Below are 23,070 nucleotides of genomic sequence, written 5' to 3' on the forward strand. Positions count from 1 at the left end.
TCGCAAGGGAATTAAACAGATTGTTCAAAGCAAACATCATTCAGGAAGTGATGAGCAGTCCCTGTAATTCACCCATACTTGGAATTAAGAAGCCTAGCGGAAAGTATAGGGTAGTGCAGGACCTGCGCAAGGTAAACCAAATTGTAGTACCTTGCTGTCCCATAGTGCCTAACCCCGCAGTAATACTGTATCAAATTCCTTGGAATGCGGAATGGTTCACTGTCATAGACTTGTGCCATGCGTTCTTTTCCATCCCATTGCATCCAGAAAGCAAGTTCCTTTTCAGTTTTGAATTCAACAGCCAGGTCTATGTCTGGAATCGTGTCCCCCAGGGGTACACCGAAAGTCCATCGATTTTCAACCAGATTCTAAAGAAATGTCTTGAATCCTTAGTACTGCCTAAAGAGTCTGTCCTGGTACAGTACATAGATGACCTGCTGGTAGCATCTAGAAGTCAAGACGACTGTGTCACTGATACCATTGCCTTGCTGAATCACCTAGGAAAAGGAGGACATAAGGTCTCACCAGACAAATTACAGTTCTGCAAGAACTCAGTAAAATATCTGGGGCACCAGATAGAGAAAGGGATCCGGAAAGTCACTACAGAAAGAATTAAAATAATTCGAGAAATGACACTACCAGTGACTCAGAAAGAAGTGAGAATGTTCCTAGGAGTTGTTGGGTACTGCAGACAGTGGATCGTGGGTTTCGCGGCTATAGCTAAACCCTTGATTAACATGACAAAGAAAGGAGCGGAAGACCCAGTTTGTTGGAATGATGAATGCATGACTGCTTGGGTAACATTGCGAAATTGTCTGTGCACAGCTCCAGCCTTAGGAATGCCTGACTATTCCAAGAACTTTGAACTGTTCTGTGACACGAGAGACAATTGTGCGCTCTCGGTCTTAACCCAGGAACATGGTCTGATTAGACGTCCCGTGGCCTACTTTTCAGCCGCCCTAGATCCAGTGGCTGCTGGATTACCTGGGTGCCTGAAAGCAGTAGCTGCTACCTGTACAAGCCTAGAGCAGAGTGAGAACATTGTGATGGGACATCCTGTCACTGTATTTGTTCCACATTCAGTTGTGATCTTGCTCACCCGAACCAAGACACAGTATCTCACCCCTAGTCGGCTGACTAAGTATGAGAGGATTCTCATTGGTGCAGAAAATGTAATAATCTCCCGATGTAATATTCTAAACCCTGCCACTCTATTGCCCCTTCCCATTGATGTAGAGGCAGGAGATGAAATTGAGCATAGCTGCATAGACTTGACTGAATTTAGCACAAACCCCGTCCTGATATCAGAGAAGTGGCCTTGGTTGATGAAGACCTCAAAATGTTTGTGGATGGTTCATGCTTGAGACATGAGAATGGAGGTTTGAGTGCTGCCTATGCTGTAGTCACATTGGAAAGAACCCTGGAAGCTTCCTATCTTTGCGAAGTTAAATCTGCTCAAGTAGCGGAGCTCATTGCTCTAACAAGAGCTTGTAAAATAGGGAAAAACAAAAGAGTAACTGTTTATACTGACAGTCAGTACTGTTATGGGGTTGTTCATGACTTCGGCCAGCTCTGGTTGCAAAGAGAATTCATGACTTCCTCAGGTTCTCCTATCCGAAATGGAAAACCAGTACAAAACTTACTAGAAGCCATCCAATTGCCCAAAGAATTGGCTGTGGTCAAGTGTGCGGCTCACCGATCTGGAAATGACGAGGTGACAGCCGGAAACAGATATGCTGACCAAATTGCCCAGTACTGCGCCCGACACAAAATGTCCCTCCTAATTAAATTATGGGGAGGTGAAAGCAGTTGCCAACTGATGTTGTTTGAAAGATTGGGAACATGGGATGAATTGAGAGAACTACAACAGACAACAGACAGGGAAGAAAGGAACAGGTGGAGGCAGGATGAATGTCGACCAAGGAAAGAGGATGGTGTTGTGGTCCACGCGACTGGTATGCCTGTACTGCCTGAACGACTGGTTACCGCAATGGCACGGATAATACATGAACCAACACATATTGGGAGGGATGCCATGTGCCGAATGTTTGAAAAGGTGTTCTACAGTCCAAAATTCAGGAGCACAGCAGACAAACTTTGTCAGAGGTGTTTAGTGTGTCAACAGTTCAATGCAGGAAAGAAGACAGTAGTGGAGCAAAGTACCATTGGGAGAGCAGAAGGTCCCTTCATTAGGATGCAGGCAGACTTCATAACAATGCCCCTGTGCAAAGGATATAGATATGTCCTGGTCATAGTTTGCTTGTTTTCCCGGTGGGTGGAGGCTTACCCAGCAAAGAAGAATGATGCCCTGACTGTAGCTAAATTATTACTTAGGGAACTGATACCCCGCTTTGGAAATCCAGAGACAATTGAAACAGACCAAGGTGGACATTTTTCAAACGAGGTCCTAAAGGAACTCTGCAGAGCATTTAAAATGGAACAAAGGCTGCACTGTGCCTATCATCCAGAGGCTTCTGGGATAGTCGAGCAGATAAACGGCACTCTCAAGTTCAGGCTGGCAAAACTGTGTGACTCCACAAAGATGAATTGGATAGAAGCTTTGCCCATGGTGCTGATGAGCTTGAGAAGTATTCCAAACAGAAAAACAGGCCTGAGCCCCCATGAAGTGCTGATGGGAAGAATGATGCGACAGGCATGGGTACCTGGACACAAACTGCTAAGTATTTCTGATGATATGGTGCTAGAGTACTGCAGGCAGTTGGGTGACCAAGTGCGTTCTATCTCTCACCAGATTGGAGAGACTGCTGTCGAATGGCCTACAACTCCAGCACACAATCTGAGACCAGGTGATTGGGTGGTGTTAAAGAAACACACCCGGACGAGTTGCCTTGGACCGAAGTGGGGCAGGCCTCGACAAGTGATCCTTGTCACCACAACTGCTGTGAAGTGTGCTGGTGTACCAAAGTGGATCCATGCAAGTCACACGAAGAAGGTGACTGGAGAAAACGCGACTGAAGCCGGAGGTAGACCAGCTGAGGAGACTCCAGAAGAGGGTCCGGATCCCGCTGACATCGAACTACCAGGCACAAGTCAAGAAGTTGAATGGTTTCCTGCTGATGACCAAGTTCTTGATCCAATAAGAACCAGAAAATACTCTTACCTAGGTAGTGAGTGGGACAGTGCAGGTGAGTCAGAACAAGAAGGAGAAGGTCAGATCATCAAAGCCATCATAAAATCTGATCAGGGAATAGGCCAAGTAGGGACAGAACAAGTCATCGACACTCCTCCTGAGACAGAGGAGACTGGAAAGGGACAGATAGTAGTCAAAGCCGAAGTTCATGCGGAAGAAAATCAAGAGATCGAAGAGCATGAACAGGGCCAGTTAGTAATAGACGAACATGTTCAGGAAGAAGAGTACAGTGAATCACTCACAAACCAAGATCACATACAGTCTAAACCTGAACTAGGTCAGCTTAAGAACCAGGCAGAAGAAATAGATGAAAGACCTGGAACTAGTCAGACAGGAAGGGAAAAAGACACTGCTGAAGCAATAGTGCGGCCAAGAAGAGAAAACAAAAGAGCTCACGAGGAAGGACAAGTCTCCTCGACCACTAAAAAGATCGAAAAGAAGGGTGAACCCCGATATGTAAAAAGACTAAGAATAAGAATAAAAACAGTCGAAGAAGAACTAAAGGACCGAAAAAGGGCTGAAAGTGAAGGAAAGGAAGCCCGAGGAAAGTTCATCCGAAAGGGCAGCAGAGTAAAGAAACAGAACAAACTGTATCGGAGCCCTGAATGGACTTATTTGGTGTTGGAAGAAATTGATGAGCCCGAAGCCTGTGGCAAAAGCGACGAAGAGTCCATTGCTGATCGGAGTTCTGACGAAGACCCTCCTTGAGGTGAAGCGAAGTAAAACCTCTGCTGAGAAGAAACAAAGAGGGGTTGAGAAAGCCACCTGTAAGATAAAATGTCTGATTCAAATGTCACTGGAAGGTCCAGATTTAGCTGTTGCAGAACTTGCTGTAAAATATGCATCTGTAATATAGTACTAGTAATAGTGATATGGATAGGATTAACAGTGTTTATACCTTTTATGATAAACAAAGACCCTAACATATATCCTACGGACTCGATGACGCCAGACGCAGAAGTTGTACATACTGAAGAAACACCACGAAGAGTAGAAAGACGTGACAATTCAGTGAGTCTGAGACATACACGACCTGACTTAGAAGCATCAGATGAGGGTGAACTACATTATCACCAAATGAAGAACAGGACACACTTAAATGTTTTCGCAAATCTTTTAGTGCACTATGTAGAAGCTATGGAAATAGAAGATTGCTATGTCTGCATGATGCTACCTACTTCAGTAGCTGAAGGCGTGACATACCACCATTTACCCCTGACCTATGGAATTTCCTGTAGTATTTTAGCTAGTTTATTTTATAGAAGCACTTTACAGTACTATTACTCAAACACTGACGTTATCTTTTCAGAACTTCCTATTAGAGGGAATCTGAACCTTGTACATACCCTTGGTGGAGTGACTCGCTACATGGGAGAATATTTCCTGACTATAGGTGACATAGACTTAGATGAAGCTAGAAAAGCTAACCTGACTTGTTCCTTACATGCACAAGAGAAAATGTTCTTGAAAATGGCGGAGAAGAGAAGGGAAAAGTTTCAGAAAAAGGCAAATGACGAAAAGAACAGAACCCCTAGATGGGCAGAAAACATGGATAACACCTCACAAAGCGAAGTTACTCCTGCTCTGTTGCTGGATTTTGAACGGAAAGGGAAACTCTGTCTTCATAGAGAAAAGACTAGTTATTATAACAATGTATTCATTGGTTCCAGCGAGTGTGAACATAATTACAAGGTAATTGGAGGTTGGGGTTTCAAAAATGGGTCAGAACCTGTGTTTCCAGGAATTTATTATATATGTGGAAACAAGGCGTATTTCAAATTGCCGGATCACTGGTATGGAAGCTGCTACTTTGGCATTGTCTTTCCGAAAATATACCATGTGAACAATGCAGCTGGAAGCAATGAGATTACTAATGGCTTAGTGCGTAGAAAACGTGAAAGTGTAGGAGAAATTATAGGTGATATTTTTAGTGAACTGATACCTGGAATGGGGGTAGTTCTGAATACTCATAGAATCTGCAAATTATCTACAGTAGTGGATCGGTTATCAACTGACACTGCTGCTGGATTTCTGATGATCAATACCGAAATGGTTGCGATCAGATCAATGGTTTTACAGAATCGCCTTGCTCTTGATACCTTATTGGCAAAAGAGGGCGGAGTCTGCAGGATGCTGAGGGCACAACATTGTTGCACTTACATTCCTGATAAAAGTGTCGAAATTAAGAAGTATATAAGAAACATTACTAATTTGGAAAAAGAACTCAAACCATTAGAGGTTGACAGTGCCTGGAAGAGACTGACTGATGGTCTCTCCTCTGTAGGTAGTTGGTTCTCTAACTTAGGTAAAAGTCTTATATGGAAAATACTGATGCCAATAGCTGGAATAGGTTTGATTGTTCTGTTCATATTCATCTGTTGCAAATGCCAGAAATGCAGAAAATATATAGTGAATAAAAGAGGAAAGCGAAAGGCTGAAGAATTAGAATTAGAAGAATTAAGAAACCAGATATATAAGAAAATAAAGAACAATCATACACACAGAGAGGCGGAGAGAAAGCTCAACAATAAGTTCATTGAGATTGAGATGGATGAATTGGATGAATGAAGTTGGCATCTGTTTTCATGTGTAGTGATGATAGTAAATATCATCAAAGAGGGGATTGATGGAGCAAGGATTCGCACGTAACGCGACTTGCTCTCTTTCATGAACCTCGCCTTAAATCATAACGGTACTAACTCCGATTGTTTGTCATTTATTTGTATTTCCCCAACACACTGGTGTCCCTAGGAGGCTTGCCTATGTGTTTTTCATCGTAATCAAGCTTGCACATTAATAAAATGGCCGCTTTGCAGAAATCCAGTCTGCGCATGCGTCGGTCATACCCATGTGATGTGACGCACTCGCAATCTGGAGGGAAAAGTTCGCTCATGCGCAGTGGTGTTAAAATGGCCGCTTGTCACTAATCATGCTTCATGCTATCTTAAGCCGCTTTTGTCTATGCATCTTTTCTGCACTAACTCTTAATGCTATAAGTATTATAAAATAAGGGATTAAGAGTAGTTGGTCATGGTGTTCAGTGTATTCATTTTATTCTGTGTTATTAATTTGTTTTCGCTTACTTTTCATGTACCGCGTAAATGAGGGCCTGGAAGTAGGGATGGGAACCATTTTGAAGCTGACGTATCCCTCATCACGTGATCAAAGATCTGGGACGTGCAGCAATGGAACCTGGCCAGTTGGCCATTGAAAAGGGGACTGTCCTTTCCAAGCGCACCTTCGCCCTTGAAGACCTGCTATTTTTACTCTGAAATGCGCAACAATGTTGCAAACCTTTTCTTCACTATTGTACTTTCCCACACGTATGCCTGGGAACCCAGATGTTAGGGGGAGGGTAATGTCACGTGAAATACGTAATAGAAATATAGGTGGTGACAAATGTCTTAAACCACCTCCCTTGACCAATCAGAAGATGGGACTTTGTCATTTTGCAACATTTATGGGTGGTCTTGGGGACTTAAAACTGTATATATAGCCTAGCTTAGCTTAGAGAAGTTGTCCGACTTGTCCGAGTAGCAGACCTGTCACTGACCCTACGAACTCTATAGGTGCCGGATACAGAGTGCTGCGGAGCATTCTGCCTGAAACTTTCCACAAACTCCAAGGGGTGGAAATTAGTCCTAAGTGCTAAGCGAAGCACTTTGCTGGGAGATTCGAAAACCCAATCGGGGTTATTGGCGGATTCCGTGCAGAAGAGGGGGTAACGCTGGCGTTGCATCCGAAGCTGTGAGGGGTTGGTCGTGCCTTGGTGAACCCAGTCCTGACCCAGACCTGAGGGGTATCCTGTCCTGACTGTCCATGAGCTGTACCTGCTCACCTTCTGGTATTTTCCTGAATCCTTGAGGGTCCTTGTCCCGTTCTTTCCCAACTGACCCGTGGCCAGGGTTAGTCCTCATTCTCACCTAGGTAAATATTGGCATAGTTGTCTGTCTATACTATACCCTCAACTTTTCCTCCTCTGATTAAAGCAATCTTGCCTGTGATATTCTCCATGTCTCTTTTGAATGTAATTTCATGCAATTGATTATTAGTAAATGTTCCACTTTTACCCTTCCTTTAGGACATTGTAGAAACCCAACTGTTTATTTAGATTGTTCCACTTATTCCCTTTTCCCTTAGTATGGTTGCCGTGAAGTTAGAAAGATAGCATAAGGTTTAGGAAGTAGTATAAAATTATTAGGTCACACATTAGGTCTTCCTCACGTCCTGGCCCTAGATTAAACTGTATTAGATAAATGTTCATTATGGTTCATGCCCTATAGTGTTCCCTTTTACTCTATGATACTCACTTTAATCCATAGTTATATCCTGGTTCTGATACTAATCATTGATGTATTACTTTGCATTTGCCTACTTGTAATGGCATTTTCGTTCTAAACTTATACTATATAAAACCCTTAAATCCATCAAGGTGCCTGTGGTCATTATACATTAAAACGATACTAAAGGTATTAAATGTGTAAAGTAGAATTTTCTCCCTTTTAGGAAAACCCTTATCACCTGTCCACTGCTAGCTCCTGATCCGTCAGGAGTAATGTGCCTGTGGTAAGTCAGGTACATGAATAGTAAGTGGTGTAAGAGTCACCCACTCGATTACTCATATTAGCGTGACAGAGGTTTCACCCGGTTCATGCAAAACACGGTCATCATATGCACGCCAGGGCCCAGTGCGTGGAAAATTTGGAAATCTAGTGACCCGGGTGACCCGCGCGCTCTATCAGTAAGATGTTACAACGTGATCACAACGCATCTTTTACAACGCAAGTCGTTACCACGACATGCACTGTAGGGTGCTGGACTTAGGAATAGTAAGATTTACTATTCCAACTCCACCCTACGTACAGTAGGGAAGGTGTTGGAATAGTAAATCTACTATTCCTTAGTCTAGAGCGCCCTCCAGCGCAACTCATTGTAATAACTCGCGTTGTAAAAGACGCGTCGTAATGGCACCGCGGTGTTTTGACCGAGTTGTGAAGGATGTTCCCCATAGGCTGCCTAGCACCAACACAGGCACCCTTGCACCATGGTGCAAGGGTGTCTGCGCTGCAGTGATGATTGTTTTTTATGCACAAAAATAATCATTGTTGGTGTTCTCCCCCTTCTATGTGTGCTGCAGAATGCAGTACACACAGAAAGAGGGAAAAAAGAGGAGAAATAAAGGAATTGCTCCTCGTTGCGCCACTCTTACACCTCCCCTGGGGAGGCGGCAGAAACCTGATTCCAGTTACTTGTAGTCTGGAGATGAGTGTGTTGTGGGAAGCTGTGTCGAAGGCAGCGCAGGGGTCCAGGAGGGTGAGTGCAGCAGAGTGGCCTCGATCCAGTATGGTGCAAATGTCTTCTGAAGCTGTGATGAGGGCCGTCTCGGTAAAGTGGTTGCTGTGGAAACCTGAAAGCGAGCTATCTAGGAGTTTGTGGGGTTGAAGGGAGTGGGAGAGCTGACGGTTGATGGCCCTCATTGTCCTGCTTTTTTCATTGGTAGAAGTGGAATTGACTTTGTGCCCAAGGTAATGGTAGGGATGTCTACCCTGCTACTGGCTTGGCTAGGAGAAAGGAGGGCGCAGAAATGGTATGCTCTAAAAATATTTCTAGGTCGTTATGAAGCTCAATGGCATATGCTTAAATTCACGTAGGCACAGGCCTATGTTGGGTTAAGCATTCTTAATTCATTTTTAGCACTCTACAATTTTCAATCCTGATGGAGTGCATCTTTGGGTACAGGTGGAAGAATTGTGGCCCAGCAATTTTACGGGGCATTGCTGTTTGCGGAAGCTGCCAGCAATGCATGCAGGACTTACAAGGAGATCGTAGGAAAAAGGGGCAGGCAGGCAGAGGTAAACAGACCTGCAACAACTAATGGACAGAACAATGGGACACTGGCAGTATACTGCAAAGGCTTATGGTTTTGAACTGGAAGTAACCTCTAGGGGACCCATGCATCAAGCTAGGCAATTGTGATTCCTTAATAGCGATTATTAAGGAATCGCAATTGGCTAGGCATGTAAGTTTCACTAAAATATTAGCGATTCCTACAAATTCCTTAATTGCGACTCGCAAATTGCGAATCACAATTAAGGAATTGCTTCCCATTCATTCCTATTGAAAGAAAGAAAGAAGCTGCTTGAGTCACTTCAGCCGTGAGAGCAGCGTTTCGGATTAGAAAGACTGCAAATTGAATTTTAAAAATCGTTTTTAAGAAGGACTGCAAATTGAATTTTAAAAATCGTTTACCTGCTAGTTTAAAATTGTACTGTTGCACGAACTGCTCATTTGCACTGTGTGGGAATTACGGGGGGAACTTTTGCCCGCATAACTTGGCCGCCATCTTGTAAGTCAGCGCTCTAGTCGCTGAGCTTACCAGGGCTATATTAAGCAAGATGACGTGACCGCGCAGCATGAAAGAAGCTGCTTGATTCACTTCTGGCGCGAGAGCAGCGTTTCAGATTAGAAAGACTGAAAATTGAATTTTTAAAAATCGTTTTTAAGAAAGACTGCAAATTGAATTTTAAAAATCGTTTACCTGCTAATTTAAAATTGTACTGTTGCACGAACTGCTCATTTGCACTGTGTGGGAATTGAGGGGGGAACTTTTGCCTGCATAACTTGGCCGCCATCTTGTAAGCCAGCGCTCTAGTCACTGAGCTTACCAGGGCTATATTAAGTCTGATGACACGACCGCGCAGCATGAAAGAAGCTGCTTGAGTCACTTCTGGCGCGAGAGCAGGGTTTCGGATTAGAAAGACTGCAAATTGAAATTTAAAAATCGTTTTAAGAAAGACTGCAAATTGAATTTTAAAAATCGTTTACCTGCTAGTTTAAAATTGTACTGTTGCACAAACTGCTCATTTGCACTATGTGCGAATTGAGCGGGGAACTTTTGCCCGCATAACTTGGCCGCCATCTTGTAAGTCAGCGCTCTAGTCGCTGAGCTGACGCATCCGTGCAGCGGGCGCGGTGCTGGCGCGCCAGGGGCAAGACCGTCTGTGCCCGTCCACGCCCATTCGGGACCAGGGGTCAGAACCCCTGCCTGTCTCCCCCTAGAAAAACTCTGGTATAGCACAAATCAACTTAAACATCTGAACTTAACCCCAGATCCAGCTTGTCTTCACTCTATCGCTCCTGACTGTTGGATCTATAGATGTAAGCATTGTTTTTATAATTTCCAGCACCCTAGTCTTACCAATCCACATGCAGCTATACCGCACCAAGGTTTTAAGCTATTTCTACTAAACTGTCGTTCCCTACCAAAACATGCGGAGGAAGTATCCCTGCTCCTTATGGAGGTAAGCCGTGGTGCTTTATTCCTTACGGAAACCTGGCTAAATACAGCCGCTGATCCTGACATAGTTCAAGCTCTTCCTCCCGGTTACATAATACAGAGGCTAGACCGAACTAATGGCAAAGGGGGTGGAATTGCCATCATTTTATAGAATCAACTAATTTGTTAAATACTGGGGAGCCCTCTTTTAAACTGGGAAAACCTTCATTTCTCAGTAGGATTCACACCTACGTTAACTCTACCAGGGATCCTGATCTATCGCCCCCAGGATCTATATGCCAATTCTGTAACTCATTCGCAGGCAAGGTCTCCAAACTAGCAAGCTCCACTGCTAACTTTACCATTCTTGGAAATTTTGATATTCACTTCGATGACGTAACCTCTAAAACTGCAACCAAATTGATCTCAGATCTAGCGGCCTTACAGCTCACTCAAAAAGTACTGTCAGCAACACACTTAAAAGTACACCTCCTAGACCCTATTTTCTCAGGTCTGAAGCAGCTATCCTGTCAAGCCCCAATACCTATTCCCTGGTCGGATCACTTCCTCATCCCCTTCTCCTGGTCTCCTACCCAAGCCACATGCCCAACCCGACTAGTACAAACTAAGACCCGATGCTGGTCAAAACTTCTACTAGACACCTGGATATCAACCCTGAATCCTAGGCCTGCTCCTGACTCTGATCCGATAGTGACCAATGAGAAATTTGGCAACTGGATTAATAATTCACTAGATTCAGTTCTTCCTAAAACAATAATCAAGCTGCATAAAGGACCTAATAAAGCGGCTTGGTATACTCCAAAGCTCCGAGAACTGAAACAAATCTGTAAAAAGACAGAGAGAGGCTGGAGAAGGAATTTTTCCCCAGACAAGAAGCAGGAATATAAGAATTATATCAAAACTTATAGAACTGAAATTAGAAATACCCAAGCCCTCTACTATGAGATCACAGCTTCTTCTGCTAACTCCTCCTGTGAAACTTTCCAAATTGTCAAGAAATTAATGAATGCTCCCTCTCTCCCCGACCCCCCCGCTACTTCAGACCTATGCTGTAATGAAATGGCGGAATTTTTTCACAACAAAATTAAGAATATCTATGGATCCTTCTCTTCCACCGGTCATTCTAGACGTGATTAATTCATCCATCTTATCCGGAGTAGTCCCCCCCTCCTGGAAAAAAGCTGTGGTCAGAGCTCTTCTGAAGAAATCTACCTTAGACCCTGACTGTTTGGCCAACTATCGTCCGATTTCCCTCCTCTCTGGAATTAGCAAAATCCTAGAGAAATATGTAAATATTACACTCTCTGCCTTCTTAGAATCCAACCACCTCCTCCATCCAACCCAAACAGGATTTCATCCTGGTCACAGCACAGAGACAGCTCGATTCTCGATTCAGGAGGATCATCTGCCGTGATCCTTTTGGACCTGAGTGTGGCCTTCGATACGGTGAATCAGCGTAATTTGATTGACCATCTCAGAAATCTGGGTCTGGAACAGCCCTAATCTAGCTGAGGTAATTCATGGAGGGGCGATCCTTCCATGTATTTGAGGGTGAAACTACTTCCAAGCCTTGGCCCCTTTTATGTAGAGTTCCACAGGGCTCTTCTTTAAGCCCAACGCTTTTTAATGCCTATATGGCTCCACCGGCAGAGATCATATAGCCCTATGGAGTGAACATTGTAACATACGCTGATGATACTCAACCAGTGGTTTCACTTAACCATCCTGATCCATCCACAACCCGCCTCTGCACTTGTCTTGAAGAAATGGCCAAATGGATGAACTATTCCTATTTGAAGCTGAATGTGGACAAGACAGAGCTCATGCTCCTTGGTAACCCGTTACTATTTAGACTAATTAAGATGTGGCCGACTGCAATGGGACCAGCACCCATTCCCAAATCAAATATAAAGAGTTTGGGGTTTTGGCTGGACTCAGACCTTACTCTTAAATTCCAAACCAGAAAGGTAGTCGCCGCCTGCTTTACCATGCTTAGAATGCTACGTAAAGTACTTCCTCTACTCCCTTTTCAAGCCAAGAAACTTGCAGTCCAAGCGCTTATTCTATCATGCTTAGACTTTAGCAATGTACTCTACCTGGGTGCTCCAGAGGCAGTGCTTTCTAAACTCCAAATGATTCAGAACTGCGCGGCAAGAACTATCATGGGGATTCCCTATCGACAGTAAGCCAAACCTGCCTTGAAAGCTCTACACTGGCTGCCCATTTGGGAGAGAGTCCATTTCAAAGCTCTTTGTATCACTCACAAACTGCTTAGAGGGAATGGACCCAAGATCATCTCCCCTTTAGCCAAACCTTATCAAGCCAATAGGCCTTTACGATCGAATGAACTGCACTTGGCCTTTGTACCAAGGATCAAAAGAGCCAGAAGCGGAGGTCGGCTTTTCTCCTATAACGCCGCCAAGCTCTGGAATTCTCTTCCCCTTCAGCTGCGGAAAGAAGCCAACCATCTGATCTTTCGCAAGCTGCTGAAAACCTGGCTCCTTCCCAGATAAGTTTCAGAAGCTTCTTTCACTTCCTAGCGCTGGGATGCCCATGGGTAGCCATGCGCTCTATAAATGCTACTTCTATTCTAGTCTATTGGCCTACTGGCCCATAGGAATGAATGGGAATTGCATGTGCAATTTGCGAGTACCAAATAGGTACTCGCAAATTACGCATGCAATTTCAAGGGTGCAAGGGTGCCAAAAGGATACCCTGATGCACCCGTGAAATTGCCATGTGACCACAAGTTGCTCATACACATGCCCCAAGGGCATGTATGTGTGCAACATGGAACTTTAAAAAAAGGCACCTTTATGCATTTTATATCAGCAGTTTACAGCATAAGAGAAATAAACACAGTGGGCTGTTACACAAGTAAAAGGGGGGTCTCACTGCAAAAAGTCCACGGTCAGGCTCAGCGTTCAGGTGTCACAGAGCTGTACCATAGCTAGTATAGGGGATACCATGTGTATACATCCCACCCCAATGTGTCTTTCACATACCCCAAATCTATAGCTGGCAGGCACCAGGTTGTGACTGTGTGCACGTCCCTTACATGTGCTGTAAATGAGTATTCCTTTTATTTATGTTTTTAAAACGAAAACCAAAATAAAAGGCATTGTTATTTGCAATGTCAATAGCTCGAACTCTCTCAAATACAAGACCTATTGAATTGCAAATGCTTGTTTTTATTTTTTTTGCAGATTAGATATTGTTTCCAGTTTTTGAAGGATCGTTGTCACATGCTTAGATTTTGAGCCTGGGTGCCTCGTGTATTTAGTAATTTGCACTCGTTCAGGGGTAAGTTCTGCGCCTGTCTGTTGCTTTAACCCTAATAAACCTTGTATTGGGTTTTATAGAGCGCTGCTTTCGCCAATAGGCTACAAAGCACTCTACACTTGTCATAGAACTTCCGGCGGGTGAGACAAGACATCATGCAGATGCTGCAGGAAATACCCACTTTTTAGACTTTCCCTGTATTGCTATAAACCGGCTTCTCTGGGTAACTCAACAGGGAGCTGGTTTCATAGCCTTGTTGCACTTGCAGAAACAACTCTGTCTTCAATCCAATCCCGTTTGATGGAGTGAACTTGCAGCTTATATTGGGACCGGATTTCAATCACCAGCAGCCTGTGTGCTACCACTTAAATGATGAGTTATTCTGCAAGAAATAGAGATTTGAATGTTCACCGGTGATCAGGTGAGTTGGTGAGATTGGTACTGTGTGTGGGGTTGAAGTAAAAGCATTTTGCATGAGTTGCAGCCTGTGAATTTCTCTTGGATCAAGAAAAGAAATACCCTTAAAACCAGTAGATGGCGCAGTATCTTTTGTTTTTAAAAAAAAGTTCATTTTTGCTGAACTGTTGCAATTGATTGTATTGTCTAGCGCAAATATAGATTCAGATTTTAAATTCCCAATTTCACATCCCCAGCCTAAGAAGACAGAAACCCACTAGGCGGCTACGCGCGTGCACGCGCACCTAAGCTTGAGGCCAGGAAAAGCCTGTGGAGGCACTTTCAAAACTGGCTTTACCATGGCAACCAATTCAGGAGTCGATCCACTGACTGATCATGGGAATAGCGTGAGAAATGGCGTAAAATGTCACCTCAAAGCGCAAGCAAGGCAGAGAGAGGCATGAAAGGCTTAATGAGCCTTGACAGAAACCCACATGGCGGATGCGCGCGTGCACGCGCATGCAAGCTTGAGGCCAGGAAAAGCCTGTGGTGGCACTTTCAAAAGCCACTCACTAAAGTTCTCACAGAGCAGCGCTTGCATGAGCTGGCTCAGCGAGACCTAAAAATGGTACACTGGAGTGAAAGGTCACCTGTCAGGTTGGAAGAAGGCATTTACCCGGAAGTAGAAGGTAAAAAGGTTAGGCCGGAAGTAAGAGGTCACCTGGCTGGACTGGAAGAAGATGATACAATTGTCCATGGAACAAGGGCCAAGGCAATTACAGAGCACTGAATGTAGGGCACAGTGATTGTGGATATGGTAAAGAAGGCACAAGCTTAGCGAGTAAAGAAAACAAATGATGTGTAAGTACTGATTCCATAAAGATTAACGGTGCAGTCTGAGTTTGTGGATCCGGGAGGGCGACCAAGTGGAGGGGTGGGGGGGGTGACTGCTACGCCCCTTGGGCTGGCCACCCTTCCTGAAGCGGAGGGGATATGGCTAGACTGAGGGCCTAAGGGAGCAGAGCCCAGGCTGGTGATGGAGCGAGTTAAAAGAATGGATAGAATGTACTTGATTTCATGAGCAGGATTCGTGGTCTGACCCAGTCATACATTTAGAAAGTAACTTGGGCCTCTTTGGGATGGTGAGGATATTTAACCCCTGGATGTAAACAGATTGGCGATTCGGTAATGAAAAATGGGTTAAGTCTATGACAGTGTGAGTGCATTTTATGGTTTGAATTATGGATCATTCTGATTGGCTATTAGGGGCATATGAAGTACAGCATTTGCAGATGGTTTTGAATACGAGGACGTGTTGTGTCGGTGCTGTGGCGTGCTCTAATACTTAATTTTGCAGGTTAGCCTTTGAAGACGTGGGGTTGTGCTGTCAGTTGAAAAATTTAGAAATAGAGTTTGGAAGTCGTTTGAAGGGTCTAGATATGAGGAAGTTTTGATGTTGGCACTGAAAGGTGGTGTACTGCTCAAATGTATGGATTAAAGGTGGTAGAGCTTGGACTTATGGTACTGTATGGATATTTGTGAATATTTTTTTATATATTCTTTTGATGGTAGCATTTATGTTTGCGGATAGAAGAGTGGTGAATATATGATGTTCTGAATGATGTTGTGCCTAAGTGTTAGGGATATGAAATTAAATAAATATATTTTTGAATTGGTTTGAGTGAGGTATGAATGGAGAGTTTGTGGGTGTATTTTTGAGTACTATGGATTTATTATAATGTGTAAGTGAGATGATGTTTGTATAGGTACAATCTGAATAAATAAATATATGAATGGATTTGTGATTTTAGTGAAATAGTGATGGTCTACCTAATGAATGTGCATTGACACATAGGCCACTTGACCTCTCTTAGATTCGTTCGACCCACTTGGGGTTGAAACACTGTTGAATCATTTAACTCTTCTGGTATACTATTGTCGAGGAAGAAGATAAAGACCTCTCAAAAGTAAGTACAATCTCATTTAATTCAGTCCTAGATAAGAGATCCTGGGATTAGACTATATTCATAAGGACTACGTTTCTTATTTATTTTGTTTTTATAATTATGATAATTTTCCTGTATGATGATGCTTTTTTTAAATATGTAATCACACTGTGGAAATTGAAAAATAATGAGATGGGTTGTTGTATTGTATGTGTTGGTGTGGGGAGCCATGTTGTGTTTTTTGATAGTAGTGTATAACTATTATGTATTTGTCAATATGTGTATTTTTATGAGTAAGAATATATGTTTACTTACAGCCTTGATCAAATGCGTTTCTGAACGAAAGGCATTGGCTGGGCTGGATTGTGAAGTTTTGTAGAACAAATTATTTTTGCATCTCACATTATGGCTCCTGTTTCGTAATGGACTGAATGAGGAATTCATTTGTTTGATGCACCTTAAGGAATATTTGATAAACTTCCAGTAAACCCCTTGGACATTTGTTTGTGCTCCCTTATGTGTTTTATCTTTAGAGTATGCTATATTAATCGTCTACTACTGCCACAGAAATTCTGCCGCAAATTACATAGGCACTAAACATTCTCAGATATTGGCACCATAGTTATAAATGTCAATGGTAATTGATTGCCGATAAAGTTTGAAAAAGAAAATAATTAAAAAGAAAAAGAGAATAAGTGAATTACTCCTACAAAGGCCAAAAAATGAATCGCCTTGAAATGAAGAACCATTATATAAAGAGAACGGATTAAATAACCAGACTTTTACCTCAAATTGGTAACTTTGTACATGAACTACATACACCATAATGCCTCCTAAATGGCATGGATGGGAGACATTATAAATAAGAAAGAAAAGATGGACTCGCATACCGTGAGAAAGACCTAATGCAGGTTGAAACACGTTGGTGGTGGTCAGTGGTGAACACATGCATAAATAAAATCCTTAAATAACAGCTTTGTTGGAGTGCGGTGTTTCCTTTACACAAAGGAACCTTGGTGATTGAATATATATATATATATATATATATATATATATATATATATATATATATATATATATATATACATATACATATATACATATAAAACTGTATTCTGTGATCAACACAGAACAAACGGGTGCCCTCAAATCATAATACTTTCACTTTTATTTACATAAAAACACAGAAAAATACACCAACGCGTTTCAACCTCAACTGGTCTTGTTCGAATAAAACATTATGCTTTAACTGACATTTTCATCCTAACTATTAGGTCTGGTTAACATTTGTTTTTTTCAGTGAATATTAAATATATGGACCTACAAAGATATAGATCACCTACAGGATCTTATGCAGGTGAGTTAGATAAATTAGGTCCTTGTATCTCTACAGACATATTAACAACTTTATATGCTTTTTATGGTTTGTTAGTGCTCCTTTAGACGGATGTGAATAGGTGTGAACTGAGAGCTATAACCAGCCTTGGAAGATGTATTATTACCAACCGCATACTGCACCATTGAGCACAGAGAACAAGCCTGACTCTTTCCAATATGTCTTGACTGTGTTTTCCCACAAAAATACATATGTTTACAATTTCAAAAAGGTTAAATTATTTATTTTGCAGTTCAATTTTGTTACATATATTGGCTATAAAACCATATATCTTAGAGGAAGTTCTAGCAGAATTTCATGAAAAATCCCAGTACATTTGTGTCTGGCATAATATGCAAGAGCATTAATTATGCATCATTACTGTTGCTCACAGACAGTGAATGACCTTCACCCGGCATCCGTAACACTGCATGCTGTCACAACGTTGTTGTAACAACGACCGCGTTGTGACAACGCATACCATTACCCCGCAAGTCGTTACGACTTGCGGAGTGGGGAGAAGGTGTTGGATTTAAAATCCAACACCTTCCCTACAGTCCACACAGACTGGAGTTGGAATAGTAAATTTTACTATTCCAACATCCAGCGCCCCCCTCCACAAGTCGTTGTAATGACTTGCAGGGTAATGGTATGCGTTGTCATAACACAGTCATTGTGACGACCGCGTTGTAACAGCATGCGTGGTAATAGTATGCAGGGTGAAGAGACATATTCCTCACAGACATGCTTCATATGGACTCATACTCACCAGAGTTGACATCACAGTTCATGCTGTCACTCTCCTGGTCCCCTACGGTGTACCTGGAGAGTAGCAGCCACCCGGCTGGGCTGTACAAGTGCCCGTGGCATGACCGCCGGCCCCCAAGATTGTGGATGTTGATATGTTTGGCGCTCTTTTTTGCCACAGCCACTGCATATACAGGGGTCAGCGCTGTGTGGAGAGAATAACCAATTACAGAGCATGAGGTGACATAATCTCTCTAACCAAGTTAATTCCTTAGTTCCTCTATACCAACTTGACTATAAAAGATAATCTTTAATTATTAACCATATTTGATTTATTTAAACATCTAGAGGATATTTTATAATTTCCATACTGCTCAGTTTTTTCAGGGAAAAAAAAGAAGTTACTTAACTGGTAATGCTCTTTCTGGTGGATACTCTAAATGCAGAAGCCTCACTTTTTTAATTACACCCCGCCACCAGAATGGATCTGGAATTTTTCTAAGCAATTGCTTTCCTGTGCCAAAAGGGTGCATCGTGACCTCTGTGGTAACCTTGCGCCATCCCAAGGAGTGACTCATGAAACTTTATAAAAGCACCAACCATGTGTGCTGATGTTCTTGGAATCATCCTAAGCCCTCAGATGCGGATCTGCTGTTATAGATTGCATAGTAAGGGGGTCAATATGATTGCGGTTTTTCCGCATCCTCGGGGCCGGTGGAAGGCACCGCCGGCCCAGAGGATGCGGAAAAACCGCAGCGGACTGACCAAAGACCCACCGCCACATTAGGATGGCTGGTGGGTCCAGGATGGCTGGTGGGTCCTGGTTTCCGTCCGCAGCTTTTCCGCCGCGGCTGGCTTACAACCGCGGCGGAAAAGCTCTAATATGGTGACGGTGTCTTCCAGACACCGTCCACCATATTAGGATGGCCTGTAAATTATGCTTTTCCGCGGCGGGTTTTCCGCCGTGGAAAAGCATACGGAACTTCACTGCGGGGGCCCGTTGCGGGCCCCCTAGGTGAAGGGGGGTGAGGGGGGTGCACATGGGGGGTACCTATGGTACCCCCCTGCATTTGCATGCAGAAAACGGCAGGCACCGCAGTGGGGGGGGCCCAGCGGGAGTCCAATTCAGTCTCAGGAGAGGCATTGAAGCCACTATCATTCTTTAGGTCCGAGTAGAGGTCAGCATCTGGGTAATGAGGGTTCAGCAAATTGTCCACCTCCATGTTGTCACTATCACCAAGTTGAGCATCTTGAGGTTTTTAAATGGCATCAGAAGCCAATCTGAACAGGATCTCAGGCTTACACTCTTACTCGTGTTAGATAAGAGGCAGAGGTTCATCCAATACGGGAGCTGCGCTTTGGTAATCTCATAAAGAAACATAGGCATTCCACAAGCCAACATCTGTTCCAGATTAGAGACAGGCTTCAGGGTCAAATCTGGAGTAGGCACCACTGGCACTGGGGCAATTGCAATCAGCAAGGCATCCAACACAGAAGTGGAGGTATGGACTAGCACTGGTAAAGGACTAATTGGAGGCACAACAGGGTCACTTGACACAGAGGCAGGACCCAACAGCAGAGGTTTGAAAAGGGCTCTGCGGCTCCATCAGGTCCAAAGGCGTGCCAGAGGGAGCCAGCATCATCCTAAAAAGCTGAATCATGACCTACCTGAAGGCATCTATCTGCAGGAAACTCGGGCATGTTATAACTAGCTTTAGGATGGTTTTGGAGTCAGATGATCGGAGTCTGTGCTTTTGAGCGGCAACTGCGTTATTTATCCACAGAGTGGGAGTGATGGTATAGTGACGAGTCTTGCATTTGTGGTGAGATTCTTCTCTTATTGTTGTCTTCAACTTAACTGAGGACCTTGACTTGGAGTGGGACCGGAACTTAGAACAGGAGGGGTCCTGCTGCATGGGGAGTGACATGCCCATTTTCTTGTGTTCAGTGATGTACAGCTTTGTCTCCCGCTCCTAGATGGCCTTTGTGTGCATCATGGAGTATTCATCAGAAGATTGGAGTCATACCTAGACTATAGACATCAAAGACACACATCGTGTGGGTCCATGACAAACATCTACTTCATGCAGTTTGAAGACCACAATCTTCGGTAGAAGCATTTTCACTTGCACATATTCTAGAATTTTTTATTTTTTGGGGAGTTTATGGCAACCACCAAAAAGTCACTGCAGAGTTCCAGAATCGCAGGAAAAGAAAGGAACTGATATCAGCGCACAGGGTTGGTGCCTTTATACACCTCTGTATTGTCACTTCCTGCAATTGCGTGAGCTCATTGCAAAATCAAGGGCGTCACCTATCAGCATCTAGGAGTAGCTGCTTTGAAAATTTCCAGGTCCAATCTAGCGCCAGGGAGGAATTCAAAAGGTGAGGAACCTGTGGTTATAAGTATCTCTCAGAACTTTGATTTTTGGGAACCTATGTGTGTGAATCTTCATTACTTGCAGTGGAAATTCTTGGGATATGTCAGAGCAATTTCATAGCTCATGTGTGGACCATGTCCTGGTTCCGGTGACAAAATGATGTCCGGGTATCAGAGCGCTCACGTCATACATAATGTGAAAATAGTAAAACTAATGGCAAGGAGAATGAATAAGCACATATTTCATTATACTAAGTCACCGCTAATCTTTTATGGGTTCTTGAGGAAAGTGCTACTCGCCGAAAAAACACTTCGACGCCTCGTGAGGGTAGTAAGCACTATATAAATGCAATTACAATACAATGGAGAAACATATATACAGTATATCATTAACCATAGTAGTTCCAAGATCCACAAGAGTCCACCCAACGCTAGACAAGCTGGGAAGAATCAAGACTCCTAAGGGAAGGAATCTATGCATTAAAAGCTTTTTTATTTCTTTTTTGAAGGAGGCAGATGAGGGGTTTGTCCTGGTTTCAGGTGGGAAAGTGTTCCACATTCTTGGAGCTAGTTTGAAAAATGAGCGGTTGTTAGTTTTCTTTTTGTTGAACTTCTGTGGTTGCCGCAGTAGGGAGTTAGTGCTTCTTAAGGAACGACCACCACCGGATAGCTCAAGTTTTTGGGCCAAGTAGCCAGGTGTGTTATGGTGACGGCCTTGAGCGTCGTGCATCAATCTTCTATTGAATTCTAGCTTCAAATGGGAGCCATTTTAGATGTTTTAGGTTTGGAATAATGTGGTTGATTATCAAAGAACCTGTTATGAGTTTGGCAGCTGAGTTCATTGTGGTCTTTAACTGGGCCAGCTTTACTATGTGTAGGCCAGCAAGAGTATCGCTCCCGTAATCTATTTGGGAGAGGACTAGAGATTGTACTGCTACCTGAAAATCCACAGGGGGCAGGAAGGGTTTGATTTTCCTTAGAATGTTAATTTGGTAATTGGCTCCCCTGATAGTTGGGGCTAAATAAAACATGTTGACCATCCACAAAGGTTGAACTATTCCCCTTTCTTTCAAATATACCAAATGGGGAAAACAAATAACGAGGTCCAGTGCTAGGTATTTTTAACAGTACTCTGACATTCAAGCCCTCCACTACTGCCACTCCATTGCTACATTTTGACCCTCATAGGGCTCCAGCCGCCGAACATCAAAAGAGCTCTCCTACTTCTAGAGGGTAGTAGCCCAAGCCGACGACTGGTGTTATCAGCGTGAGTGCCATGTGATGAAGCATGCCACCTAATTGGTGGGTGAGGACTTCCGACCTTAAATAAATGGAGATTCCTAATTACCTGTCCACTTTTTGACAACATCACTCTTTCGCTATGCTACACACCTGATGGGTATTCTTGGATGTTATTCATTGAATAGGGGATGCGCCCTGGTATGCCTCCCAACTCTCCGTTGTGTCTAGTAATACCGTGAAAGCAGTTCATACTTCACGTAGTCACTACAGGATTTTTTTGTGGCAATTCAATAGCTTGCGGGATGAAAATCTCAAGATGTGCAGAAGTAATTAGGTGCTATGTGTGAATTGCTGACGTCCTGGCTTGTGAGAGAACAAATAATGACAAGCTTGGTTTAAATTATATGGCTTAAGTGGAGGCAAATTTACGCCTTAAAGTTGAGTGCTTTCGTATCTCCGATAGTGGAATTTAATGTTGATTATAGGGGTGATTTCATGCTTACTGGATGTCAAGTTCATGATCCTCTAGGATGAAATGAATGTCACATTAATGTGTAGGTTCCATCATGACTTATTGTGCATGCGAGCCAATTTCATGATTCATGCGAGCTTAAGAATGCTGAAATGAGATGAATCTCATCCTTTTACAGGCAGGATGATCTCATGCTGTTGTGGCCATGATTGCACACTAGAGAGGGCAGTTTTTTCTGAGAAGGAGCATTTCATTAACCAATTTCTACAATGCTAGTCGACAAATGGCCTCTAAAATTCAACAATGTGTAAAAGACAATTTGTTGTTTTGCCCATTGCATTTACATTTAGTTCACGACCTCCAAATATATTATAATACATCAACTGCTTTCCAAAGACCAAAGTAGACTGTGTGTAAATCTACCTCTCGTGTTCAGCCGGTATAACTTAAGGAATGCTCACATCACCTTTCAGTAACTTTGATCACTCTTCATACCTTTTTCTGTTACGCGGAGCAACTCGCCACCCTCGGCTGCACTTCCAAGCAGTGAGGTGCACTCAGTACCTGCAGAACAGGAGACACAATAGACATGTCTACAACATGAAGCATGCATCCATTTGTGTATTTTTGAAGTCGGAGAGCCCCATACATGTATGAGCTATAGTACGTGTTTCACGATAATATAAAAAAAAGGGACACTTCTGGAGGGGAAAAGCAAACTGCAGCCATGATTTAATAAGAACAGAATAATATTGGCCATTCATAAGGTTCATGCTAAAATC

General features: G+C 43.2%; 1 protein-coding gene across 1 annotated transcript in view; it reads right to left on the reverse strand.

Annotated features, from left to right (window-relative positions):
* Nucleotides 1-23,070, reverse strand: part of LOC147679066 (serotransferrin-2-like) — a 189,369-nt gene that overhangs the window by 42,843 nt on the left and 123,456 nt on the right. The window contains exons 11-12 of the mRNA XM_086944711.1: nt 22,784-22,852; nt 18,217-18,399 (exon numbers count right to left, since the gene is read on the reverse strand). Of these exons, the coding sequence (XP_086800837.1) occupies nt 18,217-18,399; nt 22,784-22,852 (252 nt within the window). The remainder of the gene's footprint in view (nt 1-18,216; nt 18,400-22,783; nt 22,853-23,070) is intronic.

This window comes from Lissotriton vulgaris, chromosome 11 (genome assembly GCF_964263255.1).
Source record: "Lissotriton vulgaris chromosome 11, aLisVul1.2, whole genome shotgun sequence".
NCBI classification, from domain to species: Eukaryota; Metazoa; Chordata; class Amphibia; order Caudata; family Salamandridae; genus Lissotriton; species Lissotriton vulgaris.